The sequence below is a fragment of the Rhinolophus sinicus genome, linkage group LG02, assembly GCF_036562045.2.
Source record: "Rhinolophus sinicus isolate RSC01 linkage group LG02, ASM3656204v1, whole genome shotgun sequence".
Classification (NCBI taxonomy): domain Eukaryota; kingdom Metazoa; phylum Chordata; class Mammalia; order Chiroptera; family Rhinolophidae; genus Rhinolophus; species Rhinolophus sinicus.
Window position 1 is genome coordinate 159,227,972 of NC_133752.1, and position 14,520 is coordinate 159,242,491.

The window sequence follows — 14,520 nt, forward strand, 5'->3', positions numbered from 1 at the left end:
CATCCACGTTTCAGATGAAGAAATTAAGTTTTGGGAGTTGAAGGTGACTGGACGTTAACCACAACGCACCCTCGAGTAGTCAGAACTCTAAAGACTGCCTAGCTCTCCACCACTCTAGGTAATCGCCTCGCCCTCCCCGGGCATGCGCACAAAAACACGGAAGCAAGTTCTGTAGGAATTCCAGCAGGCCGGCACTGAGGGGCGTGGCGGGGCCTTTAAGATCCCAGCATTCCCTTCGTGTCGCCACCAAGATGGTGGCGCCCATGTTGCGGGGCATTTCTCGGGGCCGATGGTTTTTCACCGCTGGTCCACCAGGAGTCTTGCCCCTGGGACTTCGTGAGGCCCACTCAGCCACCCAGGGGTTGCTGGCGGTGCAGAAGGCTCGGGGTCTTTTCAAGGAGTTCTTCCCCGAGAGGGGTACGAAGATAGAGCTCCCAATGCTCTTCGACCGTGGCACGGCGGGCAACTTTCCCCAGACCATCTACTGCGGTTTCGACCCCACGGCCGACTCGCTTCATGTGGGACACCTGCTGGCGCTGCTGGGGCTGTTTCACTTCCAGCGAGCCGGCCACAACGTGATCGCGCTGGTGGGAGGCGCCACTGCGCGCCTGGGAGACCCCAGTGGCCGCACGAAGGAGCGCGAGATGCTGGACGCTGAGCGCGTGGGAAGGAACGCGAGCGCCCTGCGCCAAGGACTGGAGGCCTTGGCGACTAATCACCAGCAGCTCTTTAGCGATGGGCGCACGTGGGGCAGCTTCACGGTGCTGGACAACTCTGCCTGGTACCAGAAGCAGCATCTGGTGGACTTCCTAGCGGCAGTGGGCGGCCACTTCCGCATGGGCACGCTGCTGAGCCGGCTGAGCGTGCAGACGAGGCTCAAGAGCCCCGAGGGCATGAGCTTGGCCGAGTTCTTATACCAGGTGCTCCAGGCCTATGATTTCTACTACCTGTTCCAACGTTATGGATGCCGGGTGCAGCTGGGTGGATCTGATCAACTAGGCAATATCATGTCCGGATACGAGTTCATCCACAAGTAAGCGCCTTTAGACCCGGGAGAATTCCCGGGACCAAGTAATTTACATACGAATAGCCTGTGGTGCACTATTCAGATTGTGAAATAACGCCCTTCAAGCCCTTGTTGGTTTTATCCCCAGTAAGGGTCTGTAATGGTGTTGTTATCACCGGCTAATGAGAACTAAAGGGCTGAATTAAAGTATTAGGTATGGGATGTGTTATAGAGCTCTGCAGGAAGTAGACCACTAGTAAGGACTCGGATTGTATGTTTTGCATCCCCTCATTAGCTCTTTCTGTGTTTTTGATTTGAGAAACTGCTTTTCTTGGTTTATATCTGAATGCATTTGGGCCTCCTTGAGTAGCCTCTGCTTTGGCGCTGCAACGTCCATGAAGCTGTTGTTAGTCCTTGGTTGGCATCCAAAAAAATTTTTTAACTCCAAATAATTTGGCAAATAATGTAGATTTTAATGGCATTTTCTTGAGGGAGATGAACCAGGACTAGCCCATGTGCTACTTAAAAAATAACTTAAGTCATCTCCGTTAGTGTCTCTATCTGACTCTCCCTTTACCCAGGTCTCTTTCCTCTTCCAAGCCAACCTTTAAAAATGTCTAGGCCCTAGTGAAGCATCATCTCCCCCTGGTTTGCCCAGAGACACTGGTTCAATGGCAGTTCAGAATGATAAATGCTAAAATAGAATGAATGCTGTGAAAGCAGTAAGAAGGACAAGAATCCAGATTTAGGAGGTCAAAGAAGTTTTCTTGGATCGAGACCACTGAAATTTGAAGTGATTTTCAGAACCGACCACCACCTAGGCTTGATTCATAATGAAGTTCTTCTTTATGCATAGGTTGACAGGAGAAGATGTATTTGGCATCACTGTTCCTCTAATTACAAGTACAACTGGAGCAAAACTGGGAAAGTCAGCTGGAAACGCTGTTTGGCTAAACAGAGATAAAACATCTCCATTTGAATTGTATCAGTTCTTTGTCAGGCAGCAAGATGATTCCATAGAAAGGTGAGTTCTTAGTAGTGTGTTGAGAAAAATTAAATGCATAAGCTTGATACAATTTTAGCTGTTGAACCTCTCTGTATCCTTTATAATTTTTCGTTTTTTTAACTTAGATTCTATGTAAGGCATAAACCATTACATCACAGAACATTGTAATTTTAACTATTCTAAAGTTAAAACAGTTTTGATTAAAGCAGAAAAGCACTCTGGTTGCTAGAAAACTTATAGCCTCTGTTGTGATCTACAGCTAGCATATATTTAGAACATTATCATTTGCATATTCTAGTTTTTTCACTCCTTTCATCTTCAACTTCACTAAGCCTTATTTTACCTTTGTCTCTAGGGTCCTTTTTCTTTTTTTTTTTTTTAATTGGGGAAGGGGAACAGGACCTTATTGGGGAACAGTGTGTACTTCCAGGACTTTTTCCAAGTCAAGTTGTTGTCCTTTCAGTCTTAGTTGTGGAGGGCACAGCTCAGCTCCAGGTCCAGTTGCCCTTATTTGCAGGGGGCACAGCCCACCATCCCTTGTGGGAGTTGAACCAGCAACCTTGTGATTGAGAGGATGTGCTCCAACCAACTGAGCCATCCAGGAGCTCAGTGGCAGCTTAGCTCAGGGTGCCATGTTCAATCTTAATTGCAGGGGGGAGAGCCCACCATCCCTTGCAGGAGTCGAGGAACAAGCAACCTTGTGGTTGAGAGCCCACTGGCCCATGTGGGAATCGAACCGGCCGCCTTCGTTTAGGAGCATGGAGCTCTAACCGCCTGAGCCACCTGGCCGGACCCCCTTTTCTTTATTGTAACATAAAAAACCTTTTGAAAAGCCTTTTTAAAAATGATTTCCTCATTCATTCACATTATCTTAAACTCTTGGAAGAATTTAAATTAGAAATGAGAAAACAAATACAAATGCGACAAAGGAAATGAATTTTTCAAAAGTCATTTTTGATATGACTTATCAAAATAATATAAGAATAATTCTTCAAAATTTTTTAAATGTATAAGACACTCTTGCAGAACATTCAGAAACACTATTGAGCAAAAATAAAGAAGACCTACATAAATGTAGAGTTACAGTCTGATAGAACTGATAGATATCAGTTCTACTAGATTTGATCCATGTATTCAGTGCAATCTTAGCCATATCTAAACAGGGTTTTTTTTTGTATTTAGATATGTCAAGTTTTTGTGAAACTTGACAAGCTCATTGTAAGATTTGCATGAAAATAAAAAGGGTTGAGATTGGCCAAGACATTTTTTAAGGGCAGAGTAGAAGATATGCCTTATTGTAAAACTATAGCAGTTAAGGGGGTTCTTTTTCCTTTACATTTATTCTTAGCATATCTGATGATATAGTCCTAGGGTTTTGATGTATCAAGAACTGATACCTTTTGAAAACTTCATTTTCTATTTGGCTCTGGAATATAGAAATAAAATTAATTTCTATATATTAACTGTGTATTCAGCAACCCTGCTAAACTCTCTTATTAAATCTAGTAATAACCTTTAAACTTTGAAAGTACAAGCTTCAATGTAAGGTTAAGTAAAGAGACCAATGGAACAGATTAGAGAATCCAGGTCAACTCCAGCATATATAGTCACCTGATCTCAGTGGCACTGCAGAGTGGTGGGTGGGGTAAGGCAGTCTTTTCAGTAAATATCACTTGGATAATTAGATGTCTTATGTGGGGAAAATAATAAAACTTAACCTCACACTGTACAAAAAAATCAATTCCAGGTTGATTATCAACCTAAAGCTATTACAAAAGACAGAATAAATAAAAGCTTTTAGGAGATAAATAAGAACATATCTTCATGACGGGTAGAGAAAGATTCTTAAATTGTACACAAAGAAAACCTTGAGAAATTAGACTAAATTAAAATTAAGATCAACTGTTCATCAAAAATTCGTCTTTAAGAGTAAGAATATATTTTCAGTACATATACCTAACTAACTGATAAAGAGTTTATATTCAAATTAATATAAGGAAATTTCTATAAGCTGATGATAAAAAGACTGACAACCCAGTAGAAAAATGAGAAGAGACTTGAGTAGGCACATCACAAAGATTCTATCCAAAAGGCCAAAGACATGTGCAGAGGTTGCTCAGCCTTAATAATGAGAAGAAAAATACAAGGTAAAGGCACAGTAAGATGCCAAAAGTTGATAATCAAGGGCTAGGCGCTTGATCCCAAACCCAATAGGAAATCAAGTCGACTCATGTTTGGTCCAGAGCCTCCCGGAGGCATATTCAGGTATAGTCAAGGACAATCAGAATGTGGAGCCGGGTGGGACTGAAAGTAAGGCTTGTTGGGCTGTCTGTGGGGCATCTTCCAAAACACAGTTGGGCTTCGCCCCAGTGGGAGGTGACAGACTTGCATGAGATGGTGTGTATAAGGCAAAGAATTAATGAGAGATCAGGGATGTGTTGACCCCAGAACATGAAGAGACCCAGTATACATTGTACTGGTCTGAGTTTAATGGGTGGTTAATAGGAATTGATGTTTGACTGTTGGGATTTCTTGGCCCTTAGAGGATCAGATGATGCATGGAAACTTGACAAGGAGCCGTTACCCGGCCACACTGGTGTAGGTGGTGTGTAAGGATGTGTAAATCTGCCCGTACCGCTTCCACAGAGGGTATGCTTCCCTCAGTGTAATGTCATCAGTAAATGCCCAAAACTGCAAGCTTCCAGTTGTAAGGTATTTAAATCTTGGCAGTGGAGGTTATGTGCATTTGCAGGGCTGTTTAAATAACCCATTAGGAGCCGCATAAATGGATATTGAGCCCCTTCAAAAGTAAAATTTTAAAAAAAAGCAAATTGGGCCTGGGATTCCTCTACAATGGAAATAGAACAGAACGTATCAGTTCGGTCAGTGACCACAAAGGATGCGTGCTCCTTGGGCCCATTGTATGTCCTCACTCAATTCTCTACTATTAGGAATTGGAGCCTCCACCAGGGGAACCTGAACATTAGGTTTTGATAGTCAGTGGTGAGGCACCCTTCATTGGTGGCTGGTTTAGGTATCAGCCAAATGGGGCTATTGAGAGGGGAGGTGGTGGTCTTGTTGACTCCTGTCTCCAGCATGTCTTTAATAACAGGTTGTAGGCTTCAGTGCCCTGTTTAAGTTGCTATTGGGGGTGTTTATCATCTATACCCGAAGAGGAAGAGTCAACTGGCCATCCATTTGGTGAGTCCCACCAGGAAGGCCCAGAACTTGGAATTGTTCCACGTGGCATGCATAGCATTGGGTCAGTGCATTCACGCCTGTAACAGGGAAAGAAAGAGCCAAGGGGGCCTCCATCCGAGGAATCTGAAGAGTTTGGTCCCATTAGTTACATCCGAATGGATTTGTATACCTGTGATTGTTTCACTGGCAATGCCCTGTAGGTAGGGCTTCCCTTGCAAGAATTTAGAGGGATTGCCTGGAATGACTTGGGCCCTGGTCTTACAGGGCCGAAAAGGACTGCCTTTTTATTGTTCTGGTGGCCTACGAGAGTGGTATAGGAGCAATGGGCCCTGCGAGGTGGGACGAGTGCTGGCTGCCCACCAGTTCCTAGGGTAGGGGCTTAGGTGGCTGCCAGTCTTGAAGGGTAGGGAAGAGGGCAGAGATAGTAGTGGCAACAGGGTTGGGGATAGAGGGTGGCTGTGTGGCAAGAGAATGGACAGCAGAAGGAGGCTGTAGCTGGGAGAATGCTAAGCTTAGGTCTGGAGTTTAGAGACTGGCTGTCCAGAGATTAAGGCTCCAAGAACCTCAAGGTTTCATAACTCCCGGTAGAAGTTAGCCGGTGTATTCCCATAACGGGGGCAAAATTAAGTTGGGGGTCTCTTGAAGAGGGAGTGGGGATCCGTTTTCATTGAGGAAGACCTCTAGGGGCAGTGTGGGTGTCGCGGCATAAGTTTGACATATCTGGGTGTCTGGGTGGGAATCTCCTGTCCAGCAACCATGACGGTGCCCTCCAGTGCCTTCTGAATGGTTTTGAAGTCCCAGTAAAATGGAGCACTGCTCCATAATTAGGGGGAGCTCCTTGGAAAAAGAATTCTCAGGACTTAATGTCAAATGAGGCCTCTTTAGGGTTGGAAATGAAGAGGTCATTTGAGTCACTATGGTCAAAAAGGATAAACCCACTGGGCCATGCAAATTTTGCACAGGAGACAGGCGTCATCTAATTTTTCCACTCACTGGATCCTTAGCAGGGATCCATGATGGAAGGATGGGCGTAGTGTCAGACAAATACCCAGGTGAGAAGAGCGGGGGCCTCTGCCTTTCTTCTCCCTCTTCATCCTCACTAGAGGCCTCGATAACTCTGCCAGCTTTTCCCTTGGTGGCAGGGGTCCTGCATGAGGTGTGTTGATTTTGATCTGCCCCATGCAGGGGAACGCTGAGGGGGGTCAGGATATGTGGTATCTCAGAGGAAACGGACATATAGCCTGGATAGATATCTGGACATTTATAGGTTTTAGGGTCTTTAGAGAGACCGGCCAGTTGGCGCATTTTGGCGCCATGAGTAACAATTTAGGTTCCAAAAACCTGCAATAGCCAATCAGCTCCCTTTTCCTGCTGCACAAAGTCTTTAAGGAAGATTAGAATTTCAGTTAAAGTGTAATTTCTAATCTCAACTTTTACATCCTGATTTACTTTGTTACCTTGATCTTGTGTATTATTACCAGAAAGTTTGTGGAAGATGTCCACGTGAGCCAGCTGCCTCCCTTTCTAGGGTGTCCCGGTCAACCTCCCCAGGATTGGGGTCTGCCTCCACTGGCACAATACCCCACGGTCTTTAGGAAAGCCGAGGCCTCCCTGGAGCCTAACCCCAGAGACTTGGCATGTTAGTAGTACACAGCGGCACTAAGCAATGCCCAGGAAGCTTCTGTGGGGTTTTACATTTATCAGGGGCTGGCGTACCCCCTCAGGGATCTTAGGAGGCCCTGCACAAAATGATCAGGACATTTATATTTGCCCATCAATTGTCTAGCAACATTGCACCAGAGATTGGACCTGTGATGTCCCATTGGGTTAGGGGACAGAGAGGAACAACAGTGAATATAGTGGCCACAGAGGTACAGCAAGCCTTGGCTGCATTTCCCCTTTCGTGGTGCCGTTAGTTGTCTGTTGCATGGCTGTTCAATACATCCAGGTTAGGACACATAGTCCTGGTGTGACCCACCACTTGGTGGTTGCAGCGGGAGGTCTCCCTCCTCCTTACCTACAGAAATATCCTTTCCTGGGGGAGGAGGATACCGTGCTTAGCTCTCTTGGCCCGAGGCATGAGGACCCTCATGTACATTACTAGTCAGTTACAGTTGTTATAATTAGTGGTCTCATCATCTTGTTAGACCATATGGCCTTGATCATGCTGCTCTGTGGAGATCAATGAATGATTTATGGCAGCAGTGACATTTTGGAATGGATACCCTGCAGAGGCTGTATGCAAAAGCACATAACAGCATGATGGACCTCCAACAAGTGGGGCTGCCTTCCCAAATGGTGTTACCCACTTAGGTCAACTAGTTAATAAGCTAGTGAAGGCTAAAAGGCATTCCCCTTACCTAATTGCACGTGCAACCATACAACCCTGCCAACTACACCAATTGTATTGATCTCAGCCTGTTAATAGCGATGCTGTTGGCTAGAAATGGGCCCATACTACTGTGGCGAGCCCCCAGACATTTCCTCCACAGGAGACGATGCTGTGGCTGGACCAGCCCTTGTGGGTCTTATGATTGCGGGACGCACCTCAGCAGCAATCATCAGGGACTTTGAAAAATCAAGATTTATTACTCCCAAGTCCTGGAGAGTACATGGCACTCTGAGCTCATGGGTAGAGAGGGGTGAGGGAGTGTGTGGACCTGGGGCCCTGCCTTTATTGGGGTCAAGGGTGGCGTGCCCAGGGTTTCATGGGTTCACTCTATTGACAAATGTAAAACATAAAAGTGGGAGTTTAGGAGTGGGAAGGGAGAAGCAGGGTCACTCCCGCAGTCATTATGTAGATTACTCAGGGCTTTCTAAAAGGGAAACTTCATGAGTGGGGGGATCCTGCTTCCTTATCTAGTTGGTTTTCGACTACTCGTGTCATACAGCTGGTAGTATGTTTATTCAAGATGGATGTCTGCATGGATACCTTGGCAATCAAAACTGAGTGTCAGGCACTTATACTACACTTACAGAACCACTTTGGGAAAATATGTGGCTAGGCCTCCTCAAGCTGAATACGCACATAACCTATGAGCCGGAGTTCCTCTCCTGGGTACATCCCCAACAAAAATGAGTGCACGTGTGCACCAAGAGAAATACGTGGGAATATTCACAGCAGCATTATTAGCAATGGTCCACGAGCAGAAACAGCATGAACACTACCAGTAGAATAAATAAATACACTATGGAGTGTTCATAGCCTGGAGTGCTGTATACAACAGCTGTACACATGGCCGCAGGGACGAATCTCCTAAACATAGTGATGTTCCTAAGAAGCCATACACAAGGATAGATCCCGTGATTCCATTTACATCGTCTGCAAACAGGCAAAACTAAGTGACGCTGTGTAGGGAAGCACACAGCGATGGTAAACGTGTAAAGAAAAAGAGGTGGTTACCAGAAAAGGCAGACGCGTGGTTGGCTTGGAGGGAGATTTTTTGGGTTGAGGCGATGTTGTATATTTAGACAGTTGATGGTTACACGGTGTTTGCTTTACGTTTCCATTACGTTATATGTTTGTGGCTTGTGTCCTTTTGTGTGTTTTTCACCTAAGAAAATATTTTAAAAAGAGAATACATATGAAATATTGTCAGTTTTTTAAGTGCACAGTATTTTTTATTTATGGGCACATGCAGAGAAAACAAGTATAAAAATATGCTTGGGAAGGACGCACACAAATTTAGATTGGTGGTTTCTCTGGGGGCAAGAAGGAGATTGTGATGTAGCTGGGGCCTTCATCTATACCTGTATTATTTTATGACTTTAGAAGAGGCAAGATCTGAAACAGAAATGGCAAAATAGTAACATCTTCAATGATTATGTTGTGTTCGGTACATTTCTGCATGTTTGCTATGTTTCACAATTAAAAGTAAATTTAAAGAGGGGCCGGCCTGGTGGCTCAGGCGGTTAGAGCTCTATGCTCCTAACTCCAAAGGCTGCCGGTTCGATTCCCACATGGGCCAGTGGGCTCTCAACCACAAGGTTGCCAGTTCAATTCCTTGAGTCCCGCAAGGGATGGTGGGCAGCGCCCCCTGCAACTAAGATTGAACACGGCACTTGAGCTGAGCTGCCGCTGAGCTCTTGGATGGTTCAGTGGGTTGGAGTGCATCCTCTCAACCACAAGGTTGCCAGTTCGACTCCCGCAAGGGATGGTGGGCTGTGCCCCCTGCAACTAGCAATGGCAACTGGACCTGGAGCTGAGCTGCGCCCTCCACAACTAAGATTGAAAGGACAACAACTTGACTTGGAAAAAAGTCCTGGAAGTGCACACTGTTTCCCAATAAAGTCCTGTTCCCCTTCCCCAATAAAAAAAAAAAAAAAAGTAAATTTAAAGATATTGAAAGGTTAGGAAGCTGGAGATAAAAATTAGGTGTCTGATATAACTCTACCAGTTGATTTCTCGTCCTGCAGGTACCTGAAGCTCTTCACGTTTCTGCCCCTGCCGGAGATTGACCACATAATGCAGCTGCATGTCAGAGAACCAGAAAAGCGGGGTCCTCAGAAACGACTTGCTGCAGAGGTCACGAAGCTTGTTCATGGACAAGAAGGGCTGGATTCCGCTAAGAGGTGGCCTTTTAATATAATTAACACTTAGTAGATATTTAGTTAATAGAGAAAATGTAGAACTGCACTCCTTTAGAGTTGTCTTTTACGACTAACGAGAATTATCAGTGTGTGACTTCACTGCTTTACAATAGCCTCCTTTAATGGCAAGAGTATCATGAGTTCAGTTTATAAATTAGGCAGATAAATGTTGCTATTACAAAAATGTTCCGTCTAGAATATAGCGGGCACTTCCTAACTGGTTACTGGGTATTAGAACGTGTATCTGAAGCGCTCACATGGCTGCTCTCAACATGTCTTCCAGGTGCACACACGCCCTTTATCACAGTAGCATCGATGCCCTGGAGGGCATGTCTGATCGCGAGTTAAAAGAGTTGTTCAGAGAAGCTTCATTTTCTGAATTAGTTCTTGACCCTGGAACAAGCGTCCTCGATACCTGCCGCAAAGCAAATGCCATTCCCGATGGTCCCCGGGGGTAAGATTATTTAACTGTGATTCAGTTAATTCCACGTTAAATGTTCCGGTTCACAGCATGTGTTTCCAGAGAGTGTTTACCTGGTAACACCTTAATGGCATCTCATTCCTTCCAGAAGTTGGGTTAGTCTGAGAATCAAGTGAAAACAGAGTACTTGTTGCTGAAAATACCTCAAATTTTCTATGAAGTCTAGTACTACTATACTGTTTCTTATTCATTCTAACCCAGTCAGTTTTTCTCCAGTATTGGAAAAGGCTTACATTTAAGGGACCACTATGTAAATACACTAGGATTAGTCAGCTCAGGGATGGTCACAATTTGAAATCACAAGAACAGAGGACCTAAGTGAATAGATTCACACAACCCCTATAAATTCAGCCTGTATCCTTTTTAGTTTGGGGAGTAGTAGAAGGGTTGTCCAACCTATTTAAAATAGTTGAGTTTCTGAAAATGAAATAAGCATATGATGTAACTTCATAAGTCTATTATAAACTACATACTATTCACCTTGAGAATTGGATTTTCTTATTCAGGAAGTTGGTAGAATATTTAAATTCCTTAACTATGTAGTATTATTAGGAGATAAGATGTTCCACAAAGAAGTTATTGGCATGTGCTTGATGCTTAAAAATGAAACAGTGTGATGTAGAAGAAGCATTAGTTACCCCGAAGACCCTGGGGTGCCTCGTCCACAGGAGTAGTAGCATAAATCAGTTATCAGTCTGGGCTCACAGTGACGAAGGACATTTGTTATAATTGCTGGAGTTTAGGGTTTTTTCCAATTGTTTTAGATTATTTGCCTCTATCCTAAAGAGCCTTAGATTATACAGAGAAAATACCCATTATCTCTCTGTGTATCACCTGCCACTCCACCTTAATGATTTCCTAATATACTATTTTATTTAATATTCACTGATTTGAGGCTGACGTCATATGTATACCTCCCCACAGTGAATCACTGATTCTAAGAATTTTCCTCACTATGGAAGCACTTTTCATTTACTGTTCTATTTACTGATACTGGAAATTTTACTGCTACTGACACCATATTTGATATAGTCAGAGTTCTAAGTAATACCGACATTTTTTAGATTGTATAAGCTAAGTAAGGTGGATTTGTGAATTTAATCAAAATGTAGAACATGATCTGGAAACTAGCAAACAGTCTAAATTAATATTTCTTAAGAGAAGGAAATCTGCCTTTAAATAGAAAATCTTTTACTATTGAGTGTTTATAAAACCATGCATAGTAATCATTTATTAATTTCATTTGGTAACATATTCAGATAACAGAAAACCAACATTCGCCTTGCAAAAGGACTTCCAAGGCCTTTCATGGAAATCCTCTTCTCAAATCTCACCTCGTTCTGGCTACTCCCATGTTTTCTCATCCTGCTTGTGAAAGTAACTGCTACTCATTCATTGCAGTTTAGGTGACCCTTCTTTAAGGAAAATTTCCAGCTGCCACCCTTCAGTGTGTTCCTAGAGGAACCTCTCATAGCTCTTTACAGTCATTTAATCAGTGAGTTCTAATTGTTAATTCGTTTGTCTGGCTCTCTCTACTAGTTTACAATACTACCATGTTTCCCCCAAAATAAGACCTAGCCGGTACATCAGCTCTAATGCGTCTTTTGGAGCAAAAATTAATGTAAGACCTGCTCTTATATAAGACCTGTTATTATATTATATTGTATTATATTATACCCGGTCTTTTATTATATAAGACCCGATATTATATTTTATATTAGATCTGGTCTTATTTTAATACTGGGTCTTATATAAGACCAGGTATAATATAGTAAAAGACCGGGTATATTTTATTATATTAAAATAAGATCGGATCTTATATTAATTTTTGCTCCAAAAGATGCATTAGAGCTGATGGTCCGGCTAGGTCTTATTTTCAGGGAAACACGGTATCTATATTTAACACCTAGCAAGGGCTCTGGAAATGTTTATTGAATGAATTGTATTACTAAATAATTTGACTAAAACCTATTTACATAGGCCAACAAAAATTCTGTTAGTAATCTGGGATTTATTAAATCAGCTATTGATTTTCTATTTCTGAAATCAGCCAACTTTTTAAAAGAAAATTTTTGGTTTTAACAAACAAAATTTGCTATTATTTGCAGTCTCAAAGTATAATTTGCAAGGATTTTCCAGTTTCATAAGCCAGTTTCTAAAGATTTCTATAGATTAACACTACAATAGCAGGTCCTCAAATAGTGTTTAGTAATAACATTGATGAGAAAAAAAAAGATCCCCAGCCAGGGCCACTGTCTGTGGAGTTTGCACCTTCTCCCCATGTCTGCGGGTTTTCTCCAGGTACTCCTGGTTCCCTCCCGCATCCCAGAGATGTGCACGTGAGGTGCACTGGCGTGTCTCTACTGTCCCAGTCTGAGTGTGCCCTGCAGTGGGTGTCGTGTCCAGGGGAGTTCCCGCCTGGCACCCTGAGGTGCTGTGAGAAGCTCCAGCATGAGACCCTGAAGTGGCATCAATGGGTTGGAAAAATCATTATCTTGTTTTTATCTTAAAAGAATGTATACCGCGTGTTTGTTTCTATGTTTATTATTAGAAGTATTTTGGGTCTTTAGAAATTTGGTGATATTTTTGTGACCAGAAATATGCCACAGGAACTTGACTCATTATCAGTCAGCCTGTGGTAAAATTGGTTTTGTTACATGTTGTTTCACTTGAAGTTGCAGTTTCCAAGAACCTCTAAACTACATTTAGTGAGGACTTACTGTAGTTGTGACTTGTATCTCATTAAGATCAGCACTGTCCTCCTCTTTTATTTCTGGAAATTTCTTTTCTGTGATTTTTTCTTTCTTGTCCCCAAGGTAGCGGCAGCCCTCCAGAAAATGATCCTTCATTATTCCGATTCACTTCATTTTTAAACCACTACTCATGATCAGTTCTGTGAAGAGCTGAGAGAGATCCCAGCTCTTTTTCTCCACTAAACAAGATACCTATTATGCCTTAAACCTGCTCCTTTAAAAGAGCATTAAAGGAAGGCAGAATCTAGTAAACATGAAGGTAACAATTCAGCACTAAAAGGTTTCAGTTGGAGAGCCTCTGAAATTTAAATGAAATACAGTAATGGTGTATCTGTATTATTGGGAAAGGGCAACAGTGATTGGATTTATCTAGTTACCAAACATTTCTATTTTTAGGTATCGGATGATAACAGAAGGCGGAGTCAGTATAAATCACAGACAAGTAACGAATCCTGAGAGTGTTTTAGTTGTTGGACAACATATTCTTAAGAATGGACTTTCATTACTTAAAATAGGAAAAAGGAATTTCTACATTATAAAATGGCTTCAGCTATGATGAAAAATCCTTCTGGTGGTTCAAACTTACCAGTCATTCATTCTCAAGACATCGGGAAGGTTGGCTCCAGAACTTTTACCTTCGCTTATGCAGATCAACAGAGAATGGAGTATACTCTAGGCCTCACAGTGTGAGTAACTGCATTATTTACATAGATTGATTAATAAGTGTTTATGTAATGATGGGATATTTTATTTCCCAATCCTTAAACATTACGGACTACCACAGAAAACCATGCTTTCCAGTGTTAATCTCTTATAAAAATTATACTTCATTAAAAAACTAAATGGCGTCTTTCCTATCCTATCCTTGCTCTCCTTTTTGGACATGAGAAGGAACAATGAAAAAGAGGTAGTATAAGGAACTGTGGATACTTTCACATCAGGCACGTATGTCGCACTGACCTCACTAGTGTGTATATTGCTCAAAACCAGTAGCATCCTATTAGAAACACGAAATCTAGTACTGGAAATTGATTTGTTTGTTTTTTAGTTGAGGAAGCAAATATAGTTCTCCTTAAAAAGAAAAGTTAAATAAAGCTTTAATTGGCATTAGAAATTATAAAAGGAATAGTTTCTTTTCAAAGAAAAAAATAAAAATCCGTATATGACTTTTCAGAAAGTTTCTCATTCACTTTTCCTGTCCCATGCCTGTGTTTCAATATAATTAAATTTATTCACAGCCTTGTTTTGTCAGATTACTAAGGTAGCAGTATTTTATAAATTTGGAAACTTTTAAATTAGTTTTAAATTTCAACTTCTGTCCCCAATTAGATTGCAACTTGAGATAAACTGAAAACTAAAGTAACCAAAGAGATAAAATAGAGGCACATATTATGCCAGATATCCAGTTACATGAGAATTTCAAAAGAAATTCAGGTAAAGGAAGTTTCAGGTCAAATTTAAAAGATCTGGTGTAAGACTTACT

At 42.3% G+C, this 14,520-nt stretch overlaps 1 protein-coding gene across 1 annotated transcript; it reads left to right on the forward strand.

Annotated features, from left to right (window-relative positions):
- The first annotated feature begins 213 nt into the window (after nucleotides 1–213).
- YARS2 (tyrosyl-tRNA synthetase 2) lies at nucleotides 214–13,899 on the forward strand. Its single transcript, XM_019736647.2, has 5 exons — nucleotides 214–1,033; nucleotides 1,863–2,030; nucleotides 9,630–9,785; nucleotides 10,087–10,257; nucleotides 13,434–13,899. The coding sequence occupies exons 1-5, from the start codon at nucleotides 252–254 to the stop codon at nucleotides 13,591–13,593; spliced, it is 1,437 nt and encodes a 478-aa protein (XP_019592206.1). The 5' UTR covers nucleotides 214–251; the 3' UTR covers nucleotides 13,594–13,899.
- The last annotated feature ends 621 nt before the right edge of the window (nucleotides 13,900–14,520 follow it).